The sequence below is a fragment of the Dipteris shenzhenensis genome, chromosome 16 (genome assembly GCF_047967505.1).
Source record: "Dipteris shenzhenensis isolate YYH24624 ecotype China chromosome 16, Dip_SZ_1.0, whole genome shotgun sequence".
NCBI classification, from domain to species: domain Eukaryota; kingdom Viridiplantae; phylum Streptophyta; class Polypodiopsida; order Gleicheniales; family Dipteridaceae; genus Dipteris; species Dipteris shenzhenensis.
In genome coordinates, this window is record NC_141611.1 from 54,083,498 (window position 1) to 54,106,255 (window position 22,758).

Genomic DNA, 22,758 nt, shown 5'->3' on the forward strand with positions numbered 1-22,758 from the left:
ATTGATTGGAAAAAGCACGTATATCAATTCAAGATGAATGATGTGCTTTATGTCTTACGAGGTGAGAAAGATGTACCTCAGGGACCGTTGGTTTCTGTGATGGAAATCCAAAAAGCTCAAGAAGAGTTTTTATTCCTTTGTACAGCATCAGTAGAGCCGGTTGATGATTCTTCGGCTAGCACTGATGTTGCGCAAAGTGGTGAGATAGCCAAGCTGGCTAATCTTATAGCAGAGGAGTTCTCTGGGTTTAAGAAGAAGTGGATTAGTAAAGGGAGTGGTTCTCAGCCGAGTGGTCAAGCCAAGCAGGCGAAACCAGCTGAAACTCCTAAATCAAGTACCACCATTGGAGTGAAGAGGAAAGTAACGCCAATGGCAGCCCGGGCTTAGTCAAAGTCTCCCTTAAACCCAGAGCAAACAGAAAAAGCGAGGAGAGAAGGCTTGTGTTTTGGTTGCCTTCAACCTCATCAGTGGAAAGATTGTCCACGAAATAAGGATTGTCGGATGGCGGAGATGGTAATCTCAGAATGCGACGTGAAAATTGAGGGAAGTCCCACAGCAGAACAGATGCAGATTCAGCTAGCGGGATCTTCTCAGAGGTCAGAACCTTGTTTGTTATGTGTGTCTGTTGCTAAGCTGGTAACGAGTGCACCTGATAACATCCTATCTAGGCCCGCAACAACGGGATATACAGCCTTTAATGATACGGAGTTAATTAAGATGAAAGGCTAAGTGGCCAATCATGATGTCATTGTGTTGTTTGACTCGGCGTCAACTCATAATGTAATTAACTCCAAGCTCGTGAAGAGGCTGAAGTTAAAGACTAACCCATCTGACTATGCGTATACAGTCAGGATGGCAGATGGAAGTTCAACTGAAGTATAGGACCAAAGGGTTACCCAGTTGGAGCTTCGTATTCAGGACTATGCTGAGAAGCTTGATTTTGAAATGACTAAGCTTGCTCATGCAGATATAGCCCTAGCTATGGCGTGGCAATCTAGAAAGAATCCAGCAATTGATTGGCAAAAGCACGTATATCAATTCAAGATGAATGCTGTTGCTTTATGTCTTACGAGCTGAGAAAGATGTATCTCAGGGACCGTTGGTTTCCGTAATGGAAATCCGAAAAGCTCAAGAAGAGTTTTTAATCCTTTGTACAGCATCGGTAGAGCCGATTGCTGATTCTTCGGCTAGCACTGATGTTGCGCAAAGTGGTGAAATGGCCAAGCTAGCTGATCTTACAGCAAAGGAGTTCTCTGACTGTTTTAGGGATGAGCTACCTTATGGGTTACCTCCAGAGCGGAATGTTCAGCATAAGATCGAACTAATCCCGGGGACAGAACCTGTAAGTAGACCTCCCTATCGAATGAGTTTTACCGAAGAAGCGGAGGTGCGAAGGCAACTGGAAGAATACCTCAAGTTGGGGCAAATTCAACCAAGTTTCTCATCTTTTGCTTCGCCAATGATATTAAAGAAGAAAAAGGATGATACGTTTCGCCTCTGTATAGATTACAAAGCATTGAATAATATCATTGTTAAGCACAGGTATCCGATGGCTCCGATTGATGATTTGCTAGATGCATTACATGGAGCCATGATTTAAAGCAAGATAGATCTGAAGTGTGGCTACCATCAGATCCGGATTAGAGCCGAGGATGTGCATAAAACCGCTTTCAGAAGCAGGTTTGGTCATTATGAGTTTTTGGTAATGCCCTTTGGACTTACCAATGCTCCAGCTACATTCGTCATGCTTATGAACGATTTACTACGTCCGTATATCGGAAAGTTTGTAGTACATTTTATTGACGATATTCTGGTATTCAGTAAAAGTATTACTGAGCATCACGAACACTTAAGAAAAGTGTTCAGTACTTTGAGGAAAGCCAATCTTTATGTAAATAAAAAGAAAACTACACTGTGTATAGTTAGACTTGAATATTTAGGATTCATAATTACCCCAGAGGTGGAAGAAATGGATCCAAAGAAAGTGGCTGCGATACTAACTTGGCCAATCCCTCTGAGTCTGACCGCTTTGCGATCAATCTTGGGATTTGTCCAATTTTATAGAAGACATATCAAAGGATATTCCAAAATAGTATCGCCATTGACTGATCTGACCTCAGATAAAGTACCTTTTATATGGGAACAGAATCAACAAGAATGTTTTAACACCATAAAACAAGATGTGGTCACAGGACCGGTGTTAAAAATAGTTTATCCCTAGAAACCATTGTTCCTGGAAACCGATGCAAGTGGCATTGCAGTAGGAGCAGTTCTCCTTCAAAAGGAAAGCCCAGTAGCCTTTGAAAGCAAGAAGCTTTCTCCCTCTTAAAAGAATTGGCCAATTCATGAATTAGAGTTGTATGCTGTTGTCCATGCTTTGAAAACATGGCGACATTATTTGTATGGATCAGAGTTTTATGTGGATGTTGATCATGATACTCTGAAACATTTTTGTAAACAACCTGACTTGAGAGGCCGCCAAGCTAGGTCGGCAGAACTCATGCAGGAGTTTAGTTTGACGATTCGGTACCGAAGAGGAAAAGATAATAAAGTTGCTGATGCGTTGTCACGCATTATGCATAACATGAGTTTCACGGTATTAGAGAGTGCTCTAATGATCGAGATTAGAGAAACTCAAAAGGCGGACGAGTTTGTCCAGAGTCTATGGCCTAAGGCTCATGTGTTAAAACCCAGGGAAAACGAAAAGGATGACCTGGCATCCAGAAAAGGCCAAAGTTATGCAAGATATACCATAAGGGATGGTATGCTGAAAAGAAATGGCAAGATAGTAGTACCTAATCAGAATAATCTCAGGCAAAGAGTCATTCAACAGTGCCATGATAGCCCATGTGCGGGACATCCAGGAGTCGAGAAGACATATGATCTCGTGAAGCAAGATTTCTTTTGGCCAAAGATGAAAAAGCATATTCATGAATATGTGACACGTTGTCTTTCGTGTCAGGTAAGTAAGGCCGAGCAGGTGAAGTCACCCGGACTTTTACAGCCCTTGGAGATACCACTAAGTAAGTGGGAGAGCATTTTCATGGACTTTATTGTAGGTCTGCCTACGACACAAGGTGGATATGATTCTATCCTTGTGGTGGTTGATCGTCTTACTAAGATGGCTCACTTCATTCCAAGTAGGGAGTCAGTTAGAGCCCCGCAAGTGGCAGATTTGTTTATTAGACATATATTTCGTCTGCATGGATTACCCAGATCCATAGTGTCAGACAGAGATGTCAAATTTACCGGTCATTTTTGGACTGCGGTATATGAGACACTAAGGACTGAGTTGGGAATGAGTAGTGGGGATCATCCAGAAACGGATGGTCCGACAGAAAGAATCAACCAAATTTTAGATAATATGCTTAGAGCATATGTGTCATTGAGGCAACATACATGGGACAAGTGGTTGCCATTGTTGGAGTTTGCCTACAATGATAGAAAACATTCCTCTACAGGGTTCAGTCCGTTTGAACTGAACTATGGTTATAGACCAGCGAATCCAACTATAGTTGGAGTATCTCAGAAAGTGCCTAGTGCCACGAACTTTGTGGTTCACATGCGGGAGATGCTAGCACTTACGAGAGCGAACATCCGCCAACCTATGGATAGAGCTAAGGCATATGCGGATGAAAACCGATCCGTTAGAGAATTTAAGGAAGGAGAAAAAGTTTTTCTCAGACTTCCTTCACACTCTAAGTCTTTGACTACAAGAGAGTGTGCTAAGTTATCACCTCGATATTGTGGGCCATGGTTAATTCTAAAAAGAATAGGCAAGGTAGCCTATCAATTAGAATTACCACCGGGGTGTAAGGTGCACCCAGTGTTTCATATTTCTCGTTTAAAGAAATTTTTGCATACTGGTGACTCACTAATCGAAGGTGTGGTTTTGTTTAAGGAGATAGAGGATAATGCAAGACGCAAGCCAACAAGAATCCTGGACCGAGGAACAATGCAAGTGCGCAATCGGAAGATACCCACGGTGTTGGTTGCATGGCATAGTCTGCCTCTATCGGAAGCTATCTGGGAATCCGTATACCAATTACGGAGAGCATTCCCAGATTTCATCATCGAGGACGCTGATGTCTGAAGAGGCAAGGAATGTTACACTCTAGCTAAGGTGGCATGACCTCAGAAGAATCAGTCGACATTTCCCTTAAGGATCTACGTTTGTAATATATTTGTTTGCGCTTCATGTAAATGATCAGGAGGGAATTAATGTCAAGGTCCTAGGTGAGGGCTGATAGCACCAGACTAGGTGGATTTAAGGCTAAGGGCCTAATGCAAGAAATGTGCCTAGGGGCAAAGGATTTCAAAGTATCCCAAGAGAGGGGTTAAAAAAAAAGATGCATTAGGAAAGGCCCTATAATGATGGCATGTGGCATCTAGATCCATCTAGGGAGATGGGGCTTGTTGGAATTAGTGAGAGAATGAGAAGGGACCTTCACGTATGTTTCAGATTTTGATTTTCTCTGTGTGTACTCTCACGCTACAGCAAGGTTGGCTGGGTGGAAAGTTATGGTGCTAGCTCCCGTGATTACCAGTAGTTAGTTGAGAGATAGTTACATCCACTCTCCCATCACCCCTCTTGCTACCCCTGCTACCCCCCCCGCTACCCCTCCGTACCCACCCCTCCTGCTACCCCCGCTAACCCCCCTGCTATCCCTCCGCTCCCCTCTGCTACCCCCCTCCGCTACCCCCCACGCTACCCCTCTCTCTCCCTCGCTACCCCTCTCTCCCCCCCGCTACCCCCTCGCTACCCCTCTGCTACCCCCCCCGCTACCCCTCCGCTACCCCCCTCACTACCTCTCCGTACCCCCTCGCTACCCCTCATTCAACCCCCCCCCTCGTTTTCTTTTTTTCCCAAGTTATTAATTTACTTTTTTTTTTAAAAACCCGCTCGCAGCTCTTCCTCCTCTTCTTCTTCAACAGCTCCGATCTCCTGCAATCCCTTCTTTGCCCGCTGCCGCCTCCCCCATAATGAAGGGAACAAGGGGATGAGGGCAGGAGACCAGGCTAAACAAGGAGGCGATTTCCCCAAGTGTTATCTGTGAGTCAACCCTCTATCAGAGCTGTCACATCACAGGCTCCGAGTCACGGTCGTGTCAAAGTCTCGCCTCGAGGGAGTCTATGTGATTTGGCTGAAAGAACTCCGTAATAGAGCTCTGAGAGGTATCAGTCAAGGGATAAGGCTGCTCCTGTCTCCGCGCTCGGAGTATCCTATCGCGGTGTATGAGCATCTCATGAATGAAACCAGCCAAGCATCGCTGGTCTGGGTAGGAGGGGACATGGGCCAACATCCCATAACTATCTCTGAAGAGGCAGTAGAAATGCCCTCGGATCTCATAGTAAACAGGACACCTGAAGATAAAGTGCTCCTCTGTCTCAACCTCTTGCATGTCACACAGTGTGCATATGCACCTCTCCCTAGGTAACCGCTCTGCTCGGCCACTCTCGATAAGAAGTCTATGTGAAGAGACCCGGAACTACCCAAGGGAGATCCTCAGCGAGTGGGGTAGATGGAAGATCACTCAGCCCCAACCAAGTCCGAAATGTGTGTAGCTGTAGTAGATCGTCACGGATAACCTAGTTGACCTCGTGTGATAGGGAGGGAGAGAAAGGAGCGTCCATCATGTACTCGAAAGGAGGTAGTCTATCCATGTGGAGCCCTAGTCCTGCAAACCATCTCTCTGTGCGTGCATACCAACACCTCTGATCTCCCCCTGCTGCAAGTGCCATAGAAAAGGACTGTGCTAGCCATGGTATCCTGCTACGCCCGGATGTGTAATCCCCATACTCCCTGACTCGGTACAGATATGTAATGACCTGAAATGCAACATCTAGCTGTAATGGGGGTGACCCAAACTCGAATGATCTTGTAAAGGACAGATGGCTTACCACGGATCACCCGTGATAACATGAGAACTTGTAGCCTGGCCCACTCTGTATCCAACAAATCTGGCCCCCAGCATGGGCTGCCATACATCCCTGCAAGGCGGACCTAGGAGTCAAAAAGCAACCCTTTGGTCCGTGGATCTTGAAAATGAGAGCGGAAGCACTGTCTGTCTCTCTAGTCTAGCCAATATCCTCTGCTAAGGCGCGCCTGCATCGTGGGTCTCATGGTGAAGGTGGGTCCAAAAAAGACGACCCCCAGATAAGTGTATGATGAAACTACCTCAACAGGAAACTCATCAAATGTGAAATGCTCATCATGCATGACGACTCGAGATGTATTGAAGATCATAACCTTGATTTTACCCAAGTTGACCTTCAAATCATAAGACTCACAAAAGGATTGTAGTGCGTCAAGGTGTCTCTGGAGCCCCTCTGCTGAGGAAGACAAGAGAGCCACATCATCTGCATAAAGTAATATCCGGATCAGAATGCCCGCAAGAGAGCAGCCTACCCCACCCTGTGCCTACATCACTGTCTCGAGCTCGTCGATGTAGAGGCCAAACAAGATAGGTGATAATGGGCATCCTTGTTTGACTCCGATAGTGCTCATGATCTTGTCTATCGATCCAGATCCTAGCCGCTCCCCCCCTCCCCCTCACGTAGCCTCTCGCAGCCCCCCCTCACGAATCTCCGCTCTCCCTCCCCCTCTCGCAGCCGCTCCCCCCCTCCCCCTCCCGCAACCGCTCCCGTAGCTCTACTCTGCCCCCCCCTCCCGTAGCTCCACTCTACCCCCCCCCCTCCCGTAGCCTCTACGCCACCTCCCCTCCCGTAGCCTCTGCCCCACCCCCCCCCCCGCAGCCTCTGCGCTACCCCCCCTCCCGTAGCCTCTGCCCCACCCCCTCCCGTAGCCTCTGCGCCATCCCCCTCGCTTGCGCTTGGCCTGCTGCCCCGTGGTCTGAGAGCCCCTGTCTGCTGCAAGCCTTGGCTTGCCACTGGCCTTGCGCAGGCCTGCGCACCCCTACAGCAATGCTGAACAAGATCTGCCTTTGCACGAAATCGTGCACTTGAACAAGTCCTACGATGGCCCACAAACCCAAACAGTCTCCGAAGCCAATTGTGGGAGAGATCACAAAGCGCATCTCCAGGAGTGGATTAGCAATTGACAGCCAACCAGCCCTGAAAACATCGGGTGCAATGGGCACCAATGCAGTTCTTTCTCCCGCAGCCATCATCTCTACTCCAACCACTGCCTCCCCCACCACTGTACCACTCAGCCTGCCCCCCACAGGAGAGGGTCACAGTTCCTCACCCCCCACACAGCTCCCTTCTCTCTCCACCACTCTTATGCCCCCCCTTCCCCTCACCCAGCAGCCTTTCTCCACTCCTCTGCCATATACAGCCAGCCTATCGCCCACGCCCCCACAGCCATACGCCATGTCCCAGTTTGCACCCTCCCGGTCCCACCTGAGACGATAGATTACATCTTTACGGAGCTACATCGACTACGGGATCATACCGTAGCACAAGATCAGCTTATTCAGAGCATGCGCCAGGAGATCACTCACCTCCGTAAGGAGGTTGTCTCTCACTGCTACAGTCACAGCGGCCCCGCGCACTACACCAGAGGTGGAGGAGCGGATCACAACCATCCAGACTGTTATTGCGGAGACTACCAGATGGGGACGTTGTGAGACGGGCACCCAAAGCAGCAGTCTCAGCCACCATCGCCGAGCAGGAACAGAGGGCCAGTAAGGCTCTCAACATCCGAGTACGAGGTATCTCCCGCGCAGATTCACTCACCCCCTTAGCGGACGCGACTGCTTTCGTGACCTCTACCCTCGGCCTCGCCGAGCATGGGATCGAGCATGCATGGCGCACAAGACGGGACCCCACGCGCCCACAGCCACTCATCATCCGATTCAGGGATACTTAGGCTCGACTTGCAGCACTCAGGCAGCGTGCTACACTACGGGACCACCCTACTATCTTCATGGATGAGGATCTCACACCTATGCAGGTGTAAGAGCGGCGCACCCTACTTCAGCAGCGAGATGTAGCCCGTCAGGAGGGGAAGTGGGCTGTCGTCCGAGATGTCCGCCTATTAGTTGGCCCCAGCCGCCGAGCCCACCAGGTACTCCAGACACGGTAGCAGACTCCCCCCCCAAATAGGGAGACATGATCTATGAGATTCAGACTCAGCACACAGTACCCTTGGCATGCACCATATGGAACTGTAATGGTACCCTATGGTCTGACCCTGGGAACTTCTCAGAGTCATACACTGGACGCGACATCGTTTTCTATACAGAGACACATGAGAGCCCCGAGCGCCCTCTCCCCTCGGTCAGTGGCTATACCTGGGAGTCAGTACTCCGTGAGGAGACCAGATATACTGGGGGGGTTCGAGGGTCAGGCGGAGTTGCAGTACTTCTTCGTTCAGCGCTCACGAGCTTGACATCTGTGGTTAGACGGGATGTCCATGCACGTTACCTATGGCTCCGATTCCGACGCCCCTCCACACGCGACCTCTTTATTACAGTCTGCTACTTTCCTCCCGAGACGTCACATTTCGCACGGATGCTTCGTGGGTATCCCCCTATCTAGATCTCTACTCAGACATTGTGGAGTTCTCCAGACGCGGAGAGGTCCTCCTAGTTGGGGATTTCAACGCAAGGACAGATGCACATCAGACATCACTCCTGGACTTCCACTCAGATCCGGTCCTATTACCTGAGATGGACACAGAGGACTCGGGCTTCCCCCGCTCCTCGGCTGACACTCGTGCTCCTGTTACTGGGTATGGGCAGGCTCTTTTGGACCTTGGACGTATACATGATCTGATCATCTACAATGGACTAGACCGGTGGCCTGCCTCCTCTGGTTTCACATGTTTCCCACATGGCGGGGGAGCCAGTGTCGTCAACTACATTCTGGGATCTCCTGCTTTAGCCCCACAGATCACTGACTTTCGCGCTGCACCCTTACCCCCAGGAGCTGATCACACTTACTTGTTCTTTCATATCCTTGCGCCCCGAGCCCCTCCCAGCCACACCCCGCACTACACTACCTATCATGATATATACTTCGATCATAACCTCTCACCTGATTACTCAGCCCACCTAGCCTCCCTCCTCAGACACATAGACACCATACCCTCTCTAGATCACCGAGCCACCCTCATCACCCACTCCCTTCACAATGCAGCCCGCCACATCTTTCCTTCCACCACTCGGTCCACCCGTTGGCACCCCTTGCAACAGCTGGTATGATGACGAGTGCAAAGCACTACGCCGCACACTCCGACTCACGACCCAGAGAAACGCTAGGGCCAACCCACGTCTCACCAGCGATTATCGTCCACCCGTTGGCACCCCTTGCAACAGCTGGTATGATGACGAGTGCAAAGCACTACGCCGCACACTCCGACTCACGACCCAGCGAAACGCTAGGGCCAACCCACGTCTCACCAGGGATTATCGTCGACTAGTCCGTCGCAAGAAGCTAGCCTTCCTGCGTCAGAATGAGGATACGCTACTGAACATTCTCTTTAGTAGCAACTCCAAGGATTTCTGGAGGAAATTCCTAGAACGCCGATCCCCCTCCCCCCTCACAGACACTTCCTTCTGGCACACCTACACACGCACACTCTATGATATCCCTAATTAGCCTCCTCCCGACCTCTCAGCCACCCCCCGCCCCACTTCTTGTATCCTCTTCACAACCCAAGGAGTCACCCACGCAACGCATAAGCTTCATAACGGTCAAGCTAAGGATCATGAGGGCCTATGCACAGAGTTTGTTGCCTATGGCATCAAAACTCTAGCCCCCATCCTGGCAACGCTGTTCAATGAAGCTGTCTGCCACGGGTTCCCCAGAGCCAAGACCCTGAACACTATCACACCCATCCACAAAGCAGGAGATCCCATGGATCCAGAGAATTACAGGACCATCATGGTTGGACATGTTATGTCCAAGATCTATGCATCAGTGTTAGATGGCGAGGTCAGTGCTCGCGCAGAGGTACAGGGGCTCAAGGCATCCGGACAGGCCAGCTTCAGGGCGGATCACTCAACTTACGATCACATTTTTACACTTAGAGGGATCATTGAGGAGGCCAGACACAGGAGACAGAGAGTATATTGTTGCTTTGTGGATTTCCGCAAGGCATTCGACACCGTTCCCCGCGCCCGACTCATCAGACGTCTGCAGGAGTTAGGCTACGACTCGGTGATTATCTGGGCAGTAGTAGCTCTCTATGAGCGGGTGACGGAGCAGGTCAGGATTGGCACCAGCTGGACCCCAGAAATCACGAGCACTATCGGAGTCAAACAAGGATGTCCCTTGTCACCGACTCTATTTGGCCTCTACATCGACGAGCTCGAGACCACCATCAGGACACTCGGAGGTGCAGGCTGCTATCTTGCGGAGGCTGTCATCCAGATTCTCCTATATGCAGACGATGTAGTACTACTATCCTCTTCTGCTACTGGTCTTCAGCGACACCTGGATGGACTTCAAGTCTTCTCTGATACACATGACTTGAAGGTCAACCTTGGGAAAACCAAGGTGATGATCTTCAACACTTCCAGACCCGCTATGCACCGAGAGTAGTTCCTCTTCGCCAGTGACCCTGTTGAGATAGTTGACTCTTACACATACTTGGGCATTGTCTTCTCAGGCCCGATCTTCACGATGCGCCCGGCCATGCAAGCTAGGATCAACTGGGGATACGCCGCTCTTGCTAGGCTGGAGCGACAATGCTACCACTCCCACTTCCAGGACCCGCGGACCAAGTCTCTCCTTTTTTATTCTTTGGTCCGCCCAGCAGGCATGTTCAGTAGCCCTTGGTGGGGAGTCAATCTTTCAGACACAGAGTGGGCTCGAGTCGAGCGCCTACAGACCACTCTGCGACTTGTAGGAGATCGAGTCCGAGGAGCACTTTGCTTTCAGATGTCCTCTCTATTATGCCATTCGATGCCGGTACCACTGCCTCTTCCGCGACGGATTCGGCTCCCTCCCACACATGCTGCAGTTCCCGAATCAGCGATGCCTAGCCGCTTTCTTACATGAGATGACTCGCCACCGAGATACCTCTCTCCGAGCACGGCGACACGAGCAGCACACACAGCGTGAGGACACCCAGCAACCTATCACTGACTTCTTCCAGTCACAGGATACCTCTTCTTAGTCTAGCCGACGACGCAGACGTGAGCGAGAGCCAGAGCCACGACAGCTGCGCCAGCGGACAGACTCACACATCCAGGTCCACGACATCTCGTCTCTGCTCTCTGCCAGCCCCACCGGGGTTACCGCTGCCCTCATCCACAGGGCCACCCGCCGCCCACGACGACCGAGCTCGACTAGGCCACGTGACGTCAAAGGCCAATCATCTATCGCAGGGTTTTTTCCGACCTCCCATTTGACGGCCCCTCTATGATTGATCTCTGACAATCACCACCTGCACATGTATACTGTGTCTCCCTCCTCTGCCCCATTTTTGGTGCCCCCCCTTCTTTTTTGTATCATCTGGAGGTAGACACATATTTTTTGTATCAGGACTAGACACACAGTCCTTCATAACCTCTTTTTTGTAGAAACGGTTGGCTGGCCCGTTTTGAGACTGCCACTGTTATGCTCATTGTATCACTTATCTTTAGTCACATAGACCTTCACAGTCTCCCGAAGACTTTAATAAACTTTCTTTCTTTCTTTCTTTCTGCCTGAAACTCGCTCATAATGTGCCATGACAGCCCAAATGATCTCCTGGTCGTAACCCAAATCCTGTAGGCGTCGTATGAGGCGTACTCTCGGAACAGTGTCGAATGCCTTGCGGAAGTCCACAAAGCAACAGTAAACCCTTTGCTTCCGTGCCCTCGCTTCCTCGATGATACATCTGAGCGCGAGAATGTGGTCCATGGTCCCATGATCTCGCCTAAAACCGGCCTATGCCGTTGCTCTGAGTTCTCGACACTCCGCAAATCTGCTGACCTCAGAATCAAGTACTGATGCATAAATCTTGGACATGACATGTCCAATCATGATGGTCCTGTAGTTCTCCAGGTTCATAGGATCCCCTGCCTTGTGGATGGGTGAGACAGTGTTGATGGTCTAGGTGCGTGGAAACCCCAAGCAAATGACTTCATTAAATAGCTTGGCTAAGATCGGGGCTAGGAGGTTAATCCCGGATGCAATGAACTCAATGCATAGTCCCTCAGGATCCTTCGCTCGGTCATTATGAAGTTTCATTACAGCATTCTTTACCCCCCCGCTAGTGAAGAGGGTGCAGGATGTGGGGCGTGGCATATGTGATAGGTTAGGGGCTGGCTGATTTGGGATATCATAGAGCGTGCGTGCATAATCAAACCACACCTGAGTGTCAGTGAGTGGTGGGGGGGACCGTCCCTCTAGAAATCTCTGCCATAAGTCCTTAGAGTTGTTACTAAACAGAATGTTCAGTAGCTCCTCCTCGTTCCGACGCACGAAGTCAAGTTTCTTCCTGCATACCAGAGGGTGGTACTCACGTAGCGTCTCTGGTTTGCTTGAAAAGCTGTTTTTTGTTTCGAATCTGAGCCGATGGCGTAAAGCCTTACACTCATCATCGTACCAGCTATTGCAAGGTACGGTCCCAAGAGGTGGTGGGCGGGTGGAGCGGATGGTGTGGGTGGAGCAGATGGTGTGGGGAAAGGCGTGACAAGCGGCCTCACGTAGTGAGCGAGTGACTAGGGCAGCACGATCTTCTAGTAAGGGTATAAAGTCAATGTATGCGAGAAGTATGTACAAACGGCCAAAGTAAGTAGGTGAGTGATCGCGATCAAATCGTATATCATGGTAAGTGGAGTAAGAGCTCAACAGGATAGAAAGTACTGTGCGGCAGGGAGTAGAAATGCTAAAGAAAAGATAGGTATGGTCGGCCCCTGGAGGGAGAGGTGCTACAGTAAAGTCAATGATGCGAGATGTGAAGGCAGGGGATCCCATGATATAGTCAATAACACTGAAGCCTCCCCCATGTGGAAAGCAAGTGAAGCCACCTGATGCAGGCCATCTGTCAAGACCATTATAAATAATGAGATCATGCATCCTGCCGAGGTCTAATAGGGCCTGCCCATAGGATGTGAGCAGTCCTCGTTTGTCAGCCGAAACTCGTAGCATACCTACCTCCTCAAGATCAATGTCTGGCAGTAGAGTGGAATCATCCCTGAAGTCGAGGAGTGGTGCTTGACGAGCGCTTGTTCTCGCGTTGAAGTCCCCAACTAAGAGAACTTCCCCGTGGCTAGAGAAGTCAACAGTGGACTGATACAGAGCAGCAAATGGGGATGTCTCATCCTCCCCTCGAATATCTCTAGCAAAGCGGGAGGTCTCGGGGGGGGAAAGAGCAAACTACGATAAACAAATCTCGGCTATCCATGTGTCGGCTCCGAATCCAGAGAGAGTGTGGGTCTCTCGGCTCCACTGAGATGGTCCCCAAAAGTGTTGACCTGTAAAGGACTGCGACGACTCCTAATCCTCGAACCCTTCATGTATCCCTCGTCTCATCTCTGTAGATAGACGACTCCCATATATACCCGCTGACTACTGGTAGTGGGCACTCTGGACTCTGATGTGTCTCTTTGTAAAAGACTATGTCATGACCTGTGTAGGATTCCGAGAAGTTCCCTAGTTCTGACCATAAGGTACCATTAAAGTTCCAGATAGACCTCACCGCCCTATGCGGGAGGAGAGGTGGATGTCCGACGGGGGTCTGTAAGGAGTCGTCCGTGCCGTACTATTGCCCACTTCCCCTCTTTGCGGGCCTAATCCCGTTGCTGCAGCAGGAAACGCCTCTCCTTAAGCTATAGTGGAGTGAGGTCCTCGTCCATGGAGATTGCTGGCTGGTCTCGTAAGGCTCACCTACGACGTAAAGCCGAAAGCCGTGCCTGAACGTCATGGAACCGGATGATAAGGGGCTGCTCTCGGTTGGGGTCCCTCCCAACCCGCCATGCTCTCTCAATCCTGTGCTCAGTCGCCCCTAGGGTAGTGGTCACGAAGGCCTGCGCATCTGCCATCGGGATAGCCTCAGTGCGGGGAATCCTACGTACTCTAATGTTGAGAGCCTTACTGGCTCTCTGGCTACTCCAGGAGGGTAGCCAAAACGGTTACACTTGCAGGTTCTCGTTTGGCTACGTTGACCCATCTGGACGTCTCCTTGATGGCAGATTGCATGCTCACAATCTGTGCCTCCACCACTGGGGTGCTCCCTGGGACTGTACGTACAGCAGTGACCTCCTGTCGGAGCTGTGAGATCTCCTATCTGAGCCCCTGAATAAGATTAGCCTAGGCTCGGATAGCCTAAGACTGCTCCTGTATGAGTCATTCCTGTTCCTGACTGAAACGTATCTGCTCCTGTGCGAAGCGTGACAGCTCCCTCTCGCGCTCTCAAATGCTTTGGACCTCCATCAGCAAATACTTCCAAGCCTCTGATGGGTCAGCTCATCCGTGCTCTAACGAAAAGGAATGTGGCCTGAAGGTGTGAGTAAGAGACTGGAGACTGGGTGATGACTGGGTAAGATGGGTGCAGTATGGGGATCATGAGGCGATCCCAGCAGAGTGAGGGAGTGTGGGCAGACTGAGACGCAGGGGAGAGAGAAAGGTCGAGTAGTGCAGAACAGTGTATGACCCCTCCAAAGTAGGTGTCATAATCGGAGAGAGAACTGTAGCGGGAGAAGAAGGGAGAGATGGAAGAGATGGAAGAGATTCAGTGACAACCCCTCTGTCCTAGGGGAGGATGGAACAATTGATGTCATGGGTAGGGGTATATCAGAGCCAATAATTGTAACAATAGAGGCTGTGGGCAGAAATGGAGCTCAGAGAGGGGCTGGAACTGGAACTAGAGCTGACACTGAGGCTGGCGCTGAAGCTGAGTATGAGGATGTAGCTGATGAAGCTGATGTAGCTGAGACCGAAGCTGAAGCTGAGGCTGTGGCTGAAGTGGGCCCCGCCTTTGCTTTGCTGTCCACTCCAAGTCCACTACGGTTGTATCGTGTGTTCACATCTTCGAGTTTCAGCTGTGTCTGTTTTTTCTTTGTGGCTTTATCTGTATCCTTGCCACCTTTTCCCATTTTGTTTGAATGACCCGTGTTCGGAGCAGGTCTTAGTGCAGGAGCGGGAGCTCCCTCCCCATGATGGGAGGTACCACCAGGGGGGCTGAAAAGAGGCTGAGGGGTGGCGGGGGGGGCTAGGAGGGAAGGGGGGGGTGACTAGAGAGCAGGCAGGGGTGGCTGAGGGGTAGAGGGAGAAGCTGAGGGGTCGTGAGGGGGTGGATGAAGGATGGCGGGGAGCTGGAGGGTGGCGGGGTGGCTGGAGTGGAGGAGGCGGAGTAGAAGGGGAGGAGAGGGTGCAGCAAAGGGAGCTGCAGCAGGCGGGGGAAGCAGCAGCAGGTGGCTGGAGTGGAACGGGGGGAGCTGCAGCAGACGGGAGGCGAGGCAGGAGGGGCGGAGGCGGCGCTGCAGGAGGCGGGGGGAGCTGCAGCAGGTGGCGGGAGCTGCAGGGGCGGAGGCTGAGCGGAGCGGCTAGGGGAGGGGGGGAGGGTAGGTGAGCGGCGAGGCTAGGGGAACGGAGAGTGAGTGAGCAGCAGTAGGACAACAGGTGAAGCGCTCTGTTTCGTGCAAGATGGGGCAGCAGTAAGCTGTCCATGTGGGACAGTATAAGCATAATATTTTGTATATGGTTCTATCTCTTTCAAGAGCATGATACATATTTTATTCGTTGTCTACATGTCTGTCTATTCATTTAGATGTATGTGTCTGCTTCAATAACACGTATGTGCACAAGATTGTGTAATTCCTGGGCATATTCTTCTGCTGCAGGACAGCAAGCAACCTCCATCTATTATTCTAACACTCATAGGTGGCTTCATCCTTTTGAAGAAGTTCTATAAAGTTGGACTTAAGGAAAATGACCTTGGCAACATCATTTGATGGTCCTATGCTATATACAAGGTTAGGAGCAAATCAACAATGAACGTAATGTCGTGTAAGAATGTTAAACTACATTAGTGTCCCATTAGTGCTGGATTAATAAATTCAAAATAACATTGTGTTCAGAGCAAGGTCAAGGCCAATGACCTCAGAAGCATAAAATAGTAGTCCTATCTTTAAACACAACATTGAGGTCCTGATGGGCATAATGACTTATTGAATTACCTCACTCAAAAAAAAACAAACCCAGACCATGCTTTACAAAATGTTTCTTACCAACAGCCAACAGTACAACATCTGTTTCAAATACATCGCCTCGATCGCTGTGAACCTTGAGCCCCCCTTCTACTTTCTCAATCTGTCCATTGATAAAGCCACTGACATCAACTATCACACACATGTTTGCATATGAAGAACCACAATATCGCTACATATTTAGTGGAGCAAATTGAGAGCTTTGCACTAAGACTTCTAAGGTGTTTTGTTTAAGAAGAGAGCAAAACAAAAGGCAGTAATAAAGGGTTACTCCTAACACCATTGTACACACGGCTGCTTGACTGTCCCCAATGAGCAAAGGCTCTTATAATGCAAATATCTCAATTGAATAATATGAGCACAACTCACAACAACCCAATAACGTTTCCAAGGTATTTCGGAAGTTATAAATTCTTATGTTAGGAAAAGCATAGCCCTCCCTATCAATACAGACATCAACTTCTGATATGCTCTTTCAAAACAACTTGGAACAACACTGAAATCGAACATCAAACAACAATACCTTTGCTATATTTGTGTTGGGATGCAAAGCAACACCCCGACTTTCCAAGTTCTTTGCTACAACCAAGCGCATTTCATCATCAAAACCCCTGTCATGAAGGAAGCTAGTATACATAAGAAATGTATTGTAATTTCATCTTTACACACATTTCTACTATAGTTAATGACAAATGATCCTACTGACCATGATTATTGAAATGCCTATGATCTTTTAATTTCTTAAGTTTATTCCATAAGGTTCAACCTTTAAATACAATTCGAAAGCCTATCACATGCATCCATCACAACCATGATGTAATGGCATGTTCCTTGCTCACTTATTCAATGTATGTGTGTCAGTGTCACAAGAAATGTTTCTAGGTTCTGACAGGTGAAATGCCTAGAAACGTGGTCAAAAATGCATTTTTTTCATAAATTCCGTACCCCCTCCGTACAGCCCGCCGTACAGCTTCGTAATCCCTCCGTACAGCTCGCCATACACTCCCCTTACTGTCCCGTACAGGTCGTCGACAATCCCCGTACAGTCGTACAGGTCTCCGTACAGTCCCCGTACAGGTCGTCGTAAAGCACCGTACAGTCCCGTACAATCCCCGTACAGGTCGTCGTACAGCACAATATAGCTCTCCGTACCCTTTTCGTACATTTTTGTACATCCCGTACCAGTCCATCATACCTGCCCGTACCTTCTCACAGCAAAGCCCCTCGGGTTTCTAACCCCGAGTTGGGGTAAACTCCCAACCCAACTCGGGGGTTAGGTTCAGCTAGGGAGTTCAAAGAAATAGCCAATATGGATTGGCCTACCCTCTCCTCCAAATCCCCCTCAACTCCATCAACCTCAACTATCGAGACTCGGTACTCTACAGTTGCAGCCATGACACCATCTCCTTATGCATGTAATTACCAGCAAGAAGGGTCCAAACTACCTATCATTGGACAGCATGAACAGATTTATTATTTGCAGCAAGCAGTCAGAGAGTTAAGGCTTGAGCTGGCAGAAGTAAAAGCTCGACTTCAAGTTCTAAAGGGACCTGGCAAGCAGGCAGTAATTGCTGAGGTTGTGGACTCATGTAAGGATTCTCCTCCTACTCCTCAACTAGTCTCTATAGTCAAAGATATGGTCCATACTGAAGTACAATCAATCAAGAAAGAAGTGATTGAGGAGTTTGACACAAAGGCAAACAAGACTGATATCCAAGAAGAGATCAAGGAACACGAGGCCAGAGGTGATAATGCATTGAAGATTAGAGTGGGGGGGCTCCCTGAAGCATGGTTCAAAGATGATGACTCTTTCAATGAGACTTTAGCACATGTCAAAGCAGCCATGCCTAATATTGAATGGAAGGTTGATGATGATAATGATGATGATGATGATAATGATGATGATGATGGGGCAACTAATATCCGGCATTCCAAAGGACATGCTATTCTTACACTCAAGTCGCAAGATTTACAGATCAAGCTTCTTCGACAATCTTACAAGTTGAAAGGGACTAAGATATGGATAGCTGAGGAACTTACACGAGCTCAATTGAAGAACAAGGCAATGGAATTAGCTAAAGTCCGGGCTGCTAGGAAGGATGGAAAATGGGCAGTTTATCGTGAAGGCATAGCACTAATCAAAGAGTTTAAATCAAGACCAAAAGACTCTCAGTCTTAAACTGATGTATGGCTGATTACTTCTTCAGACTATGATGTAGGTATTCTAAATAATTGGGGTTGCTTTTGCACACTATGGGATCTGCCATGTGCCCTCCCTAAAGCAGATGTACTAGATGGTTTTTTGCTTTCCCATAGACCTGTTGGTCTCCCCTGGACATTAATAGACTTTCGTTCTCTCTCTCAAAAGAGCTCTCAAATACACTGTTACAGCCTACAGGTGACACGTGACAGCCTACAGGCTACAGTCTGCTCAGTGTTGCGGCCTGCCTACAGCCTTTAGGGCCATGGCCCATACTACATAGGCCAAGAGGGTTTAAACTTTAAAGTTTAAACAGCCTATGCATAATATATATAATTTAAACTTTAAACTTTATAATTCAAGAATCAAAATCAAGATTCATCATTCAAGAATCTTCATTGTTCAATCATCTTTAAATTTTAATATTCAAATTTTCAATGCCCATGAATGAGATGCAATGGCTCGAGACTCAAGAGTCAATCATCAATGGAAATAGAACAAAATGAAATACATCATACATGTCATAATAGTACACTGGTCAGTGACTCAATGCCAAGTCACAAGTGGTAACTGCTGACATAATCCATGATCCATGAAACACTCTAGTCTCTACAGTACTCTACTATCTAGCGAATAGTCTCTAGAGCTAGAGCCTAGGACCCTAGGGCCCTGGCCCCTCTCAAGATCCTCTGCCTCATCACTACGATCACTAGATGAATCTGCATCCCTTGAAGAGGAAGAGGATGTACCACCCTCGAACCAACCCATGGCTTGCAACTGATATGAGTCCTCCCAAGTCTGTAGTGGATCTGACAATGCCTCCTCCTCTTGCTCTGGCTCATCTCTGCCTCGACGTCCTCGGGAAGAAGATGCAGTAGCAGTAACAGATACACATGATCCCCCTCATGAGGCTCCGGCTCATGCTCGACGCTGATAACCATGCATTTGAGGAGAGGCCTACTGTGACGATACCAAGCCCGTGGCAAGCGTAACTGTATCCTCTATAGAAGGCAGGTAGTCGTGGTGGCTGAGCTTGAGTCTACGAATGTGTCTGACGTCGGAATTGGAGCATACCCTGTCGTAGGAAGTCGTAGAAATCATCATTCTATCAACTTTGTTGGATGATTGACATATCGACAGGCTTCAACTTTATATTATGGGGATCAACTTGCTTCGACTTCCACTCAATGCTACTAGTACCATCTGCAGGCCTATACTTCTTAATCAAGCGTAAATTGGCATTTACATATACCAACCTGTTGAGCTGCTCCACGCTCAACCTGACACAATTAATAAATATAAAAAGAAGTCAATTCTCACGTCTCAAGACTTATTTTTAAAAATGTTATAAGCTATACTATATACATAATAACTTATAACTTATAAGTTATATTATATATTTACTGACTAAGTAGCTAAAACTTAAGAACTTACTTGTCTCTCTTCCTGGTGTGCATGTCTACACATATACTCCATATAGAGTAGAGAGTGTAGGGAGTGATATGCAAGCAAGACATGGAGCAAGAGCAACAAATCGGCGGCCCAAACAATGCAAGCAGAAAAAGCCCGTCGAAATTCGCGCGTACGGCGGTTTTACAGCAAGCGTTTCTCCCAAGACAGGGCGTTTCAAGAGTTTCGGCGAAATGTTTCAGGGCGTTTTGGTGCCCCGAAACGCATTTTTGGTAACACTGATGTGTGTGTGTGTGCACGCGTGCATACACACACACACACACAGAACTTGTCTTCTCCTATCTTTAATTCCTTTCCCCTGGTTCTCCTTGCAAATACACTATTTTCTCCCTCTCTGTGGGCTGTTTTTTTGTTTGGGACTGTGTTTTTTTCTCTGGTACCCCTTTTTTGGGTTTCATCCTCTTCCGAAGACATGGCTGAATACTCTTATGAAAAAACTTTTCAAAAGGATCGATTAGTTCAATGCAAAAAGCAAAAGCAGGATGAAGGTCAGCATGACCCAGTGCATGATTCTGTTGAAGCACAACTGGTTTATGATGTCATGCATTAAGGATTTGCAGACACAAGGAAAGAGTGGAAAGACTCTGTTCCCTCGGTTGGTCTCATGGTTGAAGTGGATGAAATTGTGGATCCAGTTAGAGAATATGCCAAAAATGCAGTTATTTTATTTTTCACAAGTCGGATGCCACCTGTGACACGACCCCGCAGGATCTGACCCTATCACTGACCTAGAATCTCGTCCTCGATACAACCAGAATCATAGCGCATGTGCCTCCATCCTCCCGACCACCCCCGAGCACGTGGGCTACAGCTCGACTCATCCATAGGTCCGTATCTAACCCAGGCGTCCCATACCACCTGAGCCGATCCAGAGGACCTTCGATACACCACCTATAATCTGCCATGTAGATGGCCAGAGTCCCAAGCCCCATCCATCAATTGAGGAGCGCTCAACTGATCTACACAATAGCACTGGCCCTCCCTCTATATAGAAGGAAACCCCCTATAGATAGCACAATGCTATGAATAGCTCCCTCCATATAAAGCGAGCACTATATATGAATCAATCTCTATATATAGCAAACTTGGCTAAAAATAGCCATCCAGCCCTATGCTATCCCGTAACCGACGTTAACCTGCTATCCAACCCTAGGTACACCATGCCCATGACATACTCCCCTTCCTCTAAGAACTCACTCCTGAGTTCACCAAAAAGCCCGAAAACTCTCTGTGAAGATGAGTCCATGCCAATAACTATACTCTAACTATCAATTTGAGTGTGCTATACTTTCCATGAGATTCAATTCAAAGAAAATCTAAGGCCAAAGCCACAATCTTTGATAACCAACCCAAGGAAAGTAAATCTCTCAATCTGAACAAGGTTACATATCGTCGAGTATTCTCCTCGAGAAATCCAATAACGCGTGAATCCTCAAAGTTAGTTCCGTTGACATATCCCGTACACAAGCATGGTAAAATATGTATCTGAAGGTAAATGATTCTATCAACCTTATGTATTGAGTATCCTTGAACTCAAAATCTTAGGTTGAGATCGAGGAATCATTGTTCGAACAACCCCATCAATTGAACCCCTCGAGGCCAATTGTTTTGGTTGGAATTTCTATTAACCCTAATTCTTGAGTTACTTAGTATTCAGAAAATCCCTCAACGGAATACCCTTGTTATTCAAATTCTTGGGTTGAAATACATGACAGACTTTCCATCGCAGAACAATTAGGTGTCCGTTCATAACTCATGATGGAAGAATCTTCATGGAAGTATCAATGGGCAAAATCCTGACCAAAGATATGGTCCCCTTGATCTATCCTCGAAATGCCCCTACATAAGGATAATCAGTAAAAATTCAGTTGGCTATATCCAGTCAATGGTACTATTCTAGACATGTGTATAGTCACATATCTCCCACTCTAGTCCTTTTCACCTCTGATCAAAGAGCGAGATAAGTAATTACGGAAACATACAATCTGAAATCTCTTAAAACAAGATCCACTATCGAATATCCTGTATAAACTTGTGCACAACAAAACCGCTCCAATCACAGGATCATCAGGATCTCTTATCTAGGAACATCAAGTTCCAAACAAGGCACTGACATACCATCATCAGAAGATATGCGGTAACCCTCCTTGAGATTGAGTCTAGACTATGAAGCTCCAAGGTTGAACCCAAAAAATGCATGGCTTCTCTCAGGGTAAAGAATCTTAGTCAGCGCTCGTTTAAAAAAATCTAATCAGGTTGCCCCCAATTCAATTCAGCCTACTTGTACTTCACCCTAGAGGTCCTTGGGTATTATTTCACGCTGGATTATACCACCACATCAGAGAATCTTAAATGTAACATACCTTAGTGTCCCATACCACCAAAGTATACTGCAAATTAAAAACTCGGTGGACAATATGAGTGAATCAGGTAGCCAATCCCCCTTCAACTCAGATGATCCCAAATTGAGTCAGGGTGGCTAATCCGTTCTCAATCCTTTTCTTAATGTGATTATATCACCCCCTTGTGTTACAATACCCCAACCAATAGGTCAAAGAAGAAAACCCAGTAGGTAGCATCCCTAACAACTCTTGAATCCTGACTATCCATGACCTCGGGCTAAAAGAGTGAGAATTAATATGACCCCGCCTTTGGACATGATTCAAAGAAGGTATCCATCAAGACTCATCCTGGTCTAATCAATAAGAACCTTCATATGTCCAAACGGTAACTCGAAGAAACGCCATAACTCACAATCACATCGAGATCAAAACTTCAAATAGAAACCAAACAGGAATCTACGTACCAAGATTCGAGAAAGGGAAATCCAATTGTCTTAGTTAAGTCCAGTTTAAGATGTAACAAAGTCTTAGGCATCCTCAATGTACCATATATCTAAAAAACTGCAAGATATATGGAACAAAAGTACACGTTAAATAATTTGAAAAAACCAATCAAATTATAAATGCCACTAGTTACAAA

At 47.9% G+C, this 22,758-nt stretch overlaps 1 protein-coding gene across 1 annotated transcript in view; it reads right to left on the bottom strand.

The window, feature by feature from the left end:
* The window catches only part of LOC147893134 (glutathione-disulfide reductase), a 147,235-nt gene that overhangs the window by 49,652 nt on the left and 74,825 nt on the right, over positions 1-22,758 (bottom strand). The window contains exons 8-9 of the mRNA XM_087387095.1: positions 16,630-16,717; positions 16,128-16,209 (exon numbers count right to left, since the gene is read on the bottom strand). Of these exons, the coding sequence (XP_087243221.1) occupies positions 16,128-16,209; positions 16,630-16,717 (170 nt within the window). The remainder of the gene's footprint in view (positions 1-16,127; positions 16,210-16,629; positions 16,718-22,758) is intronic.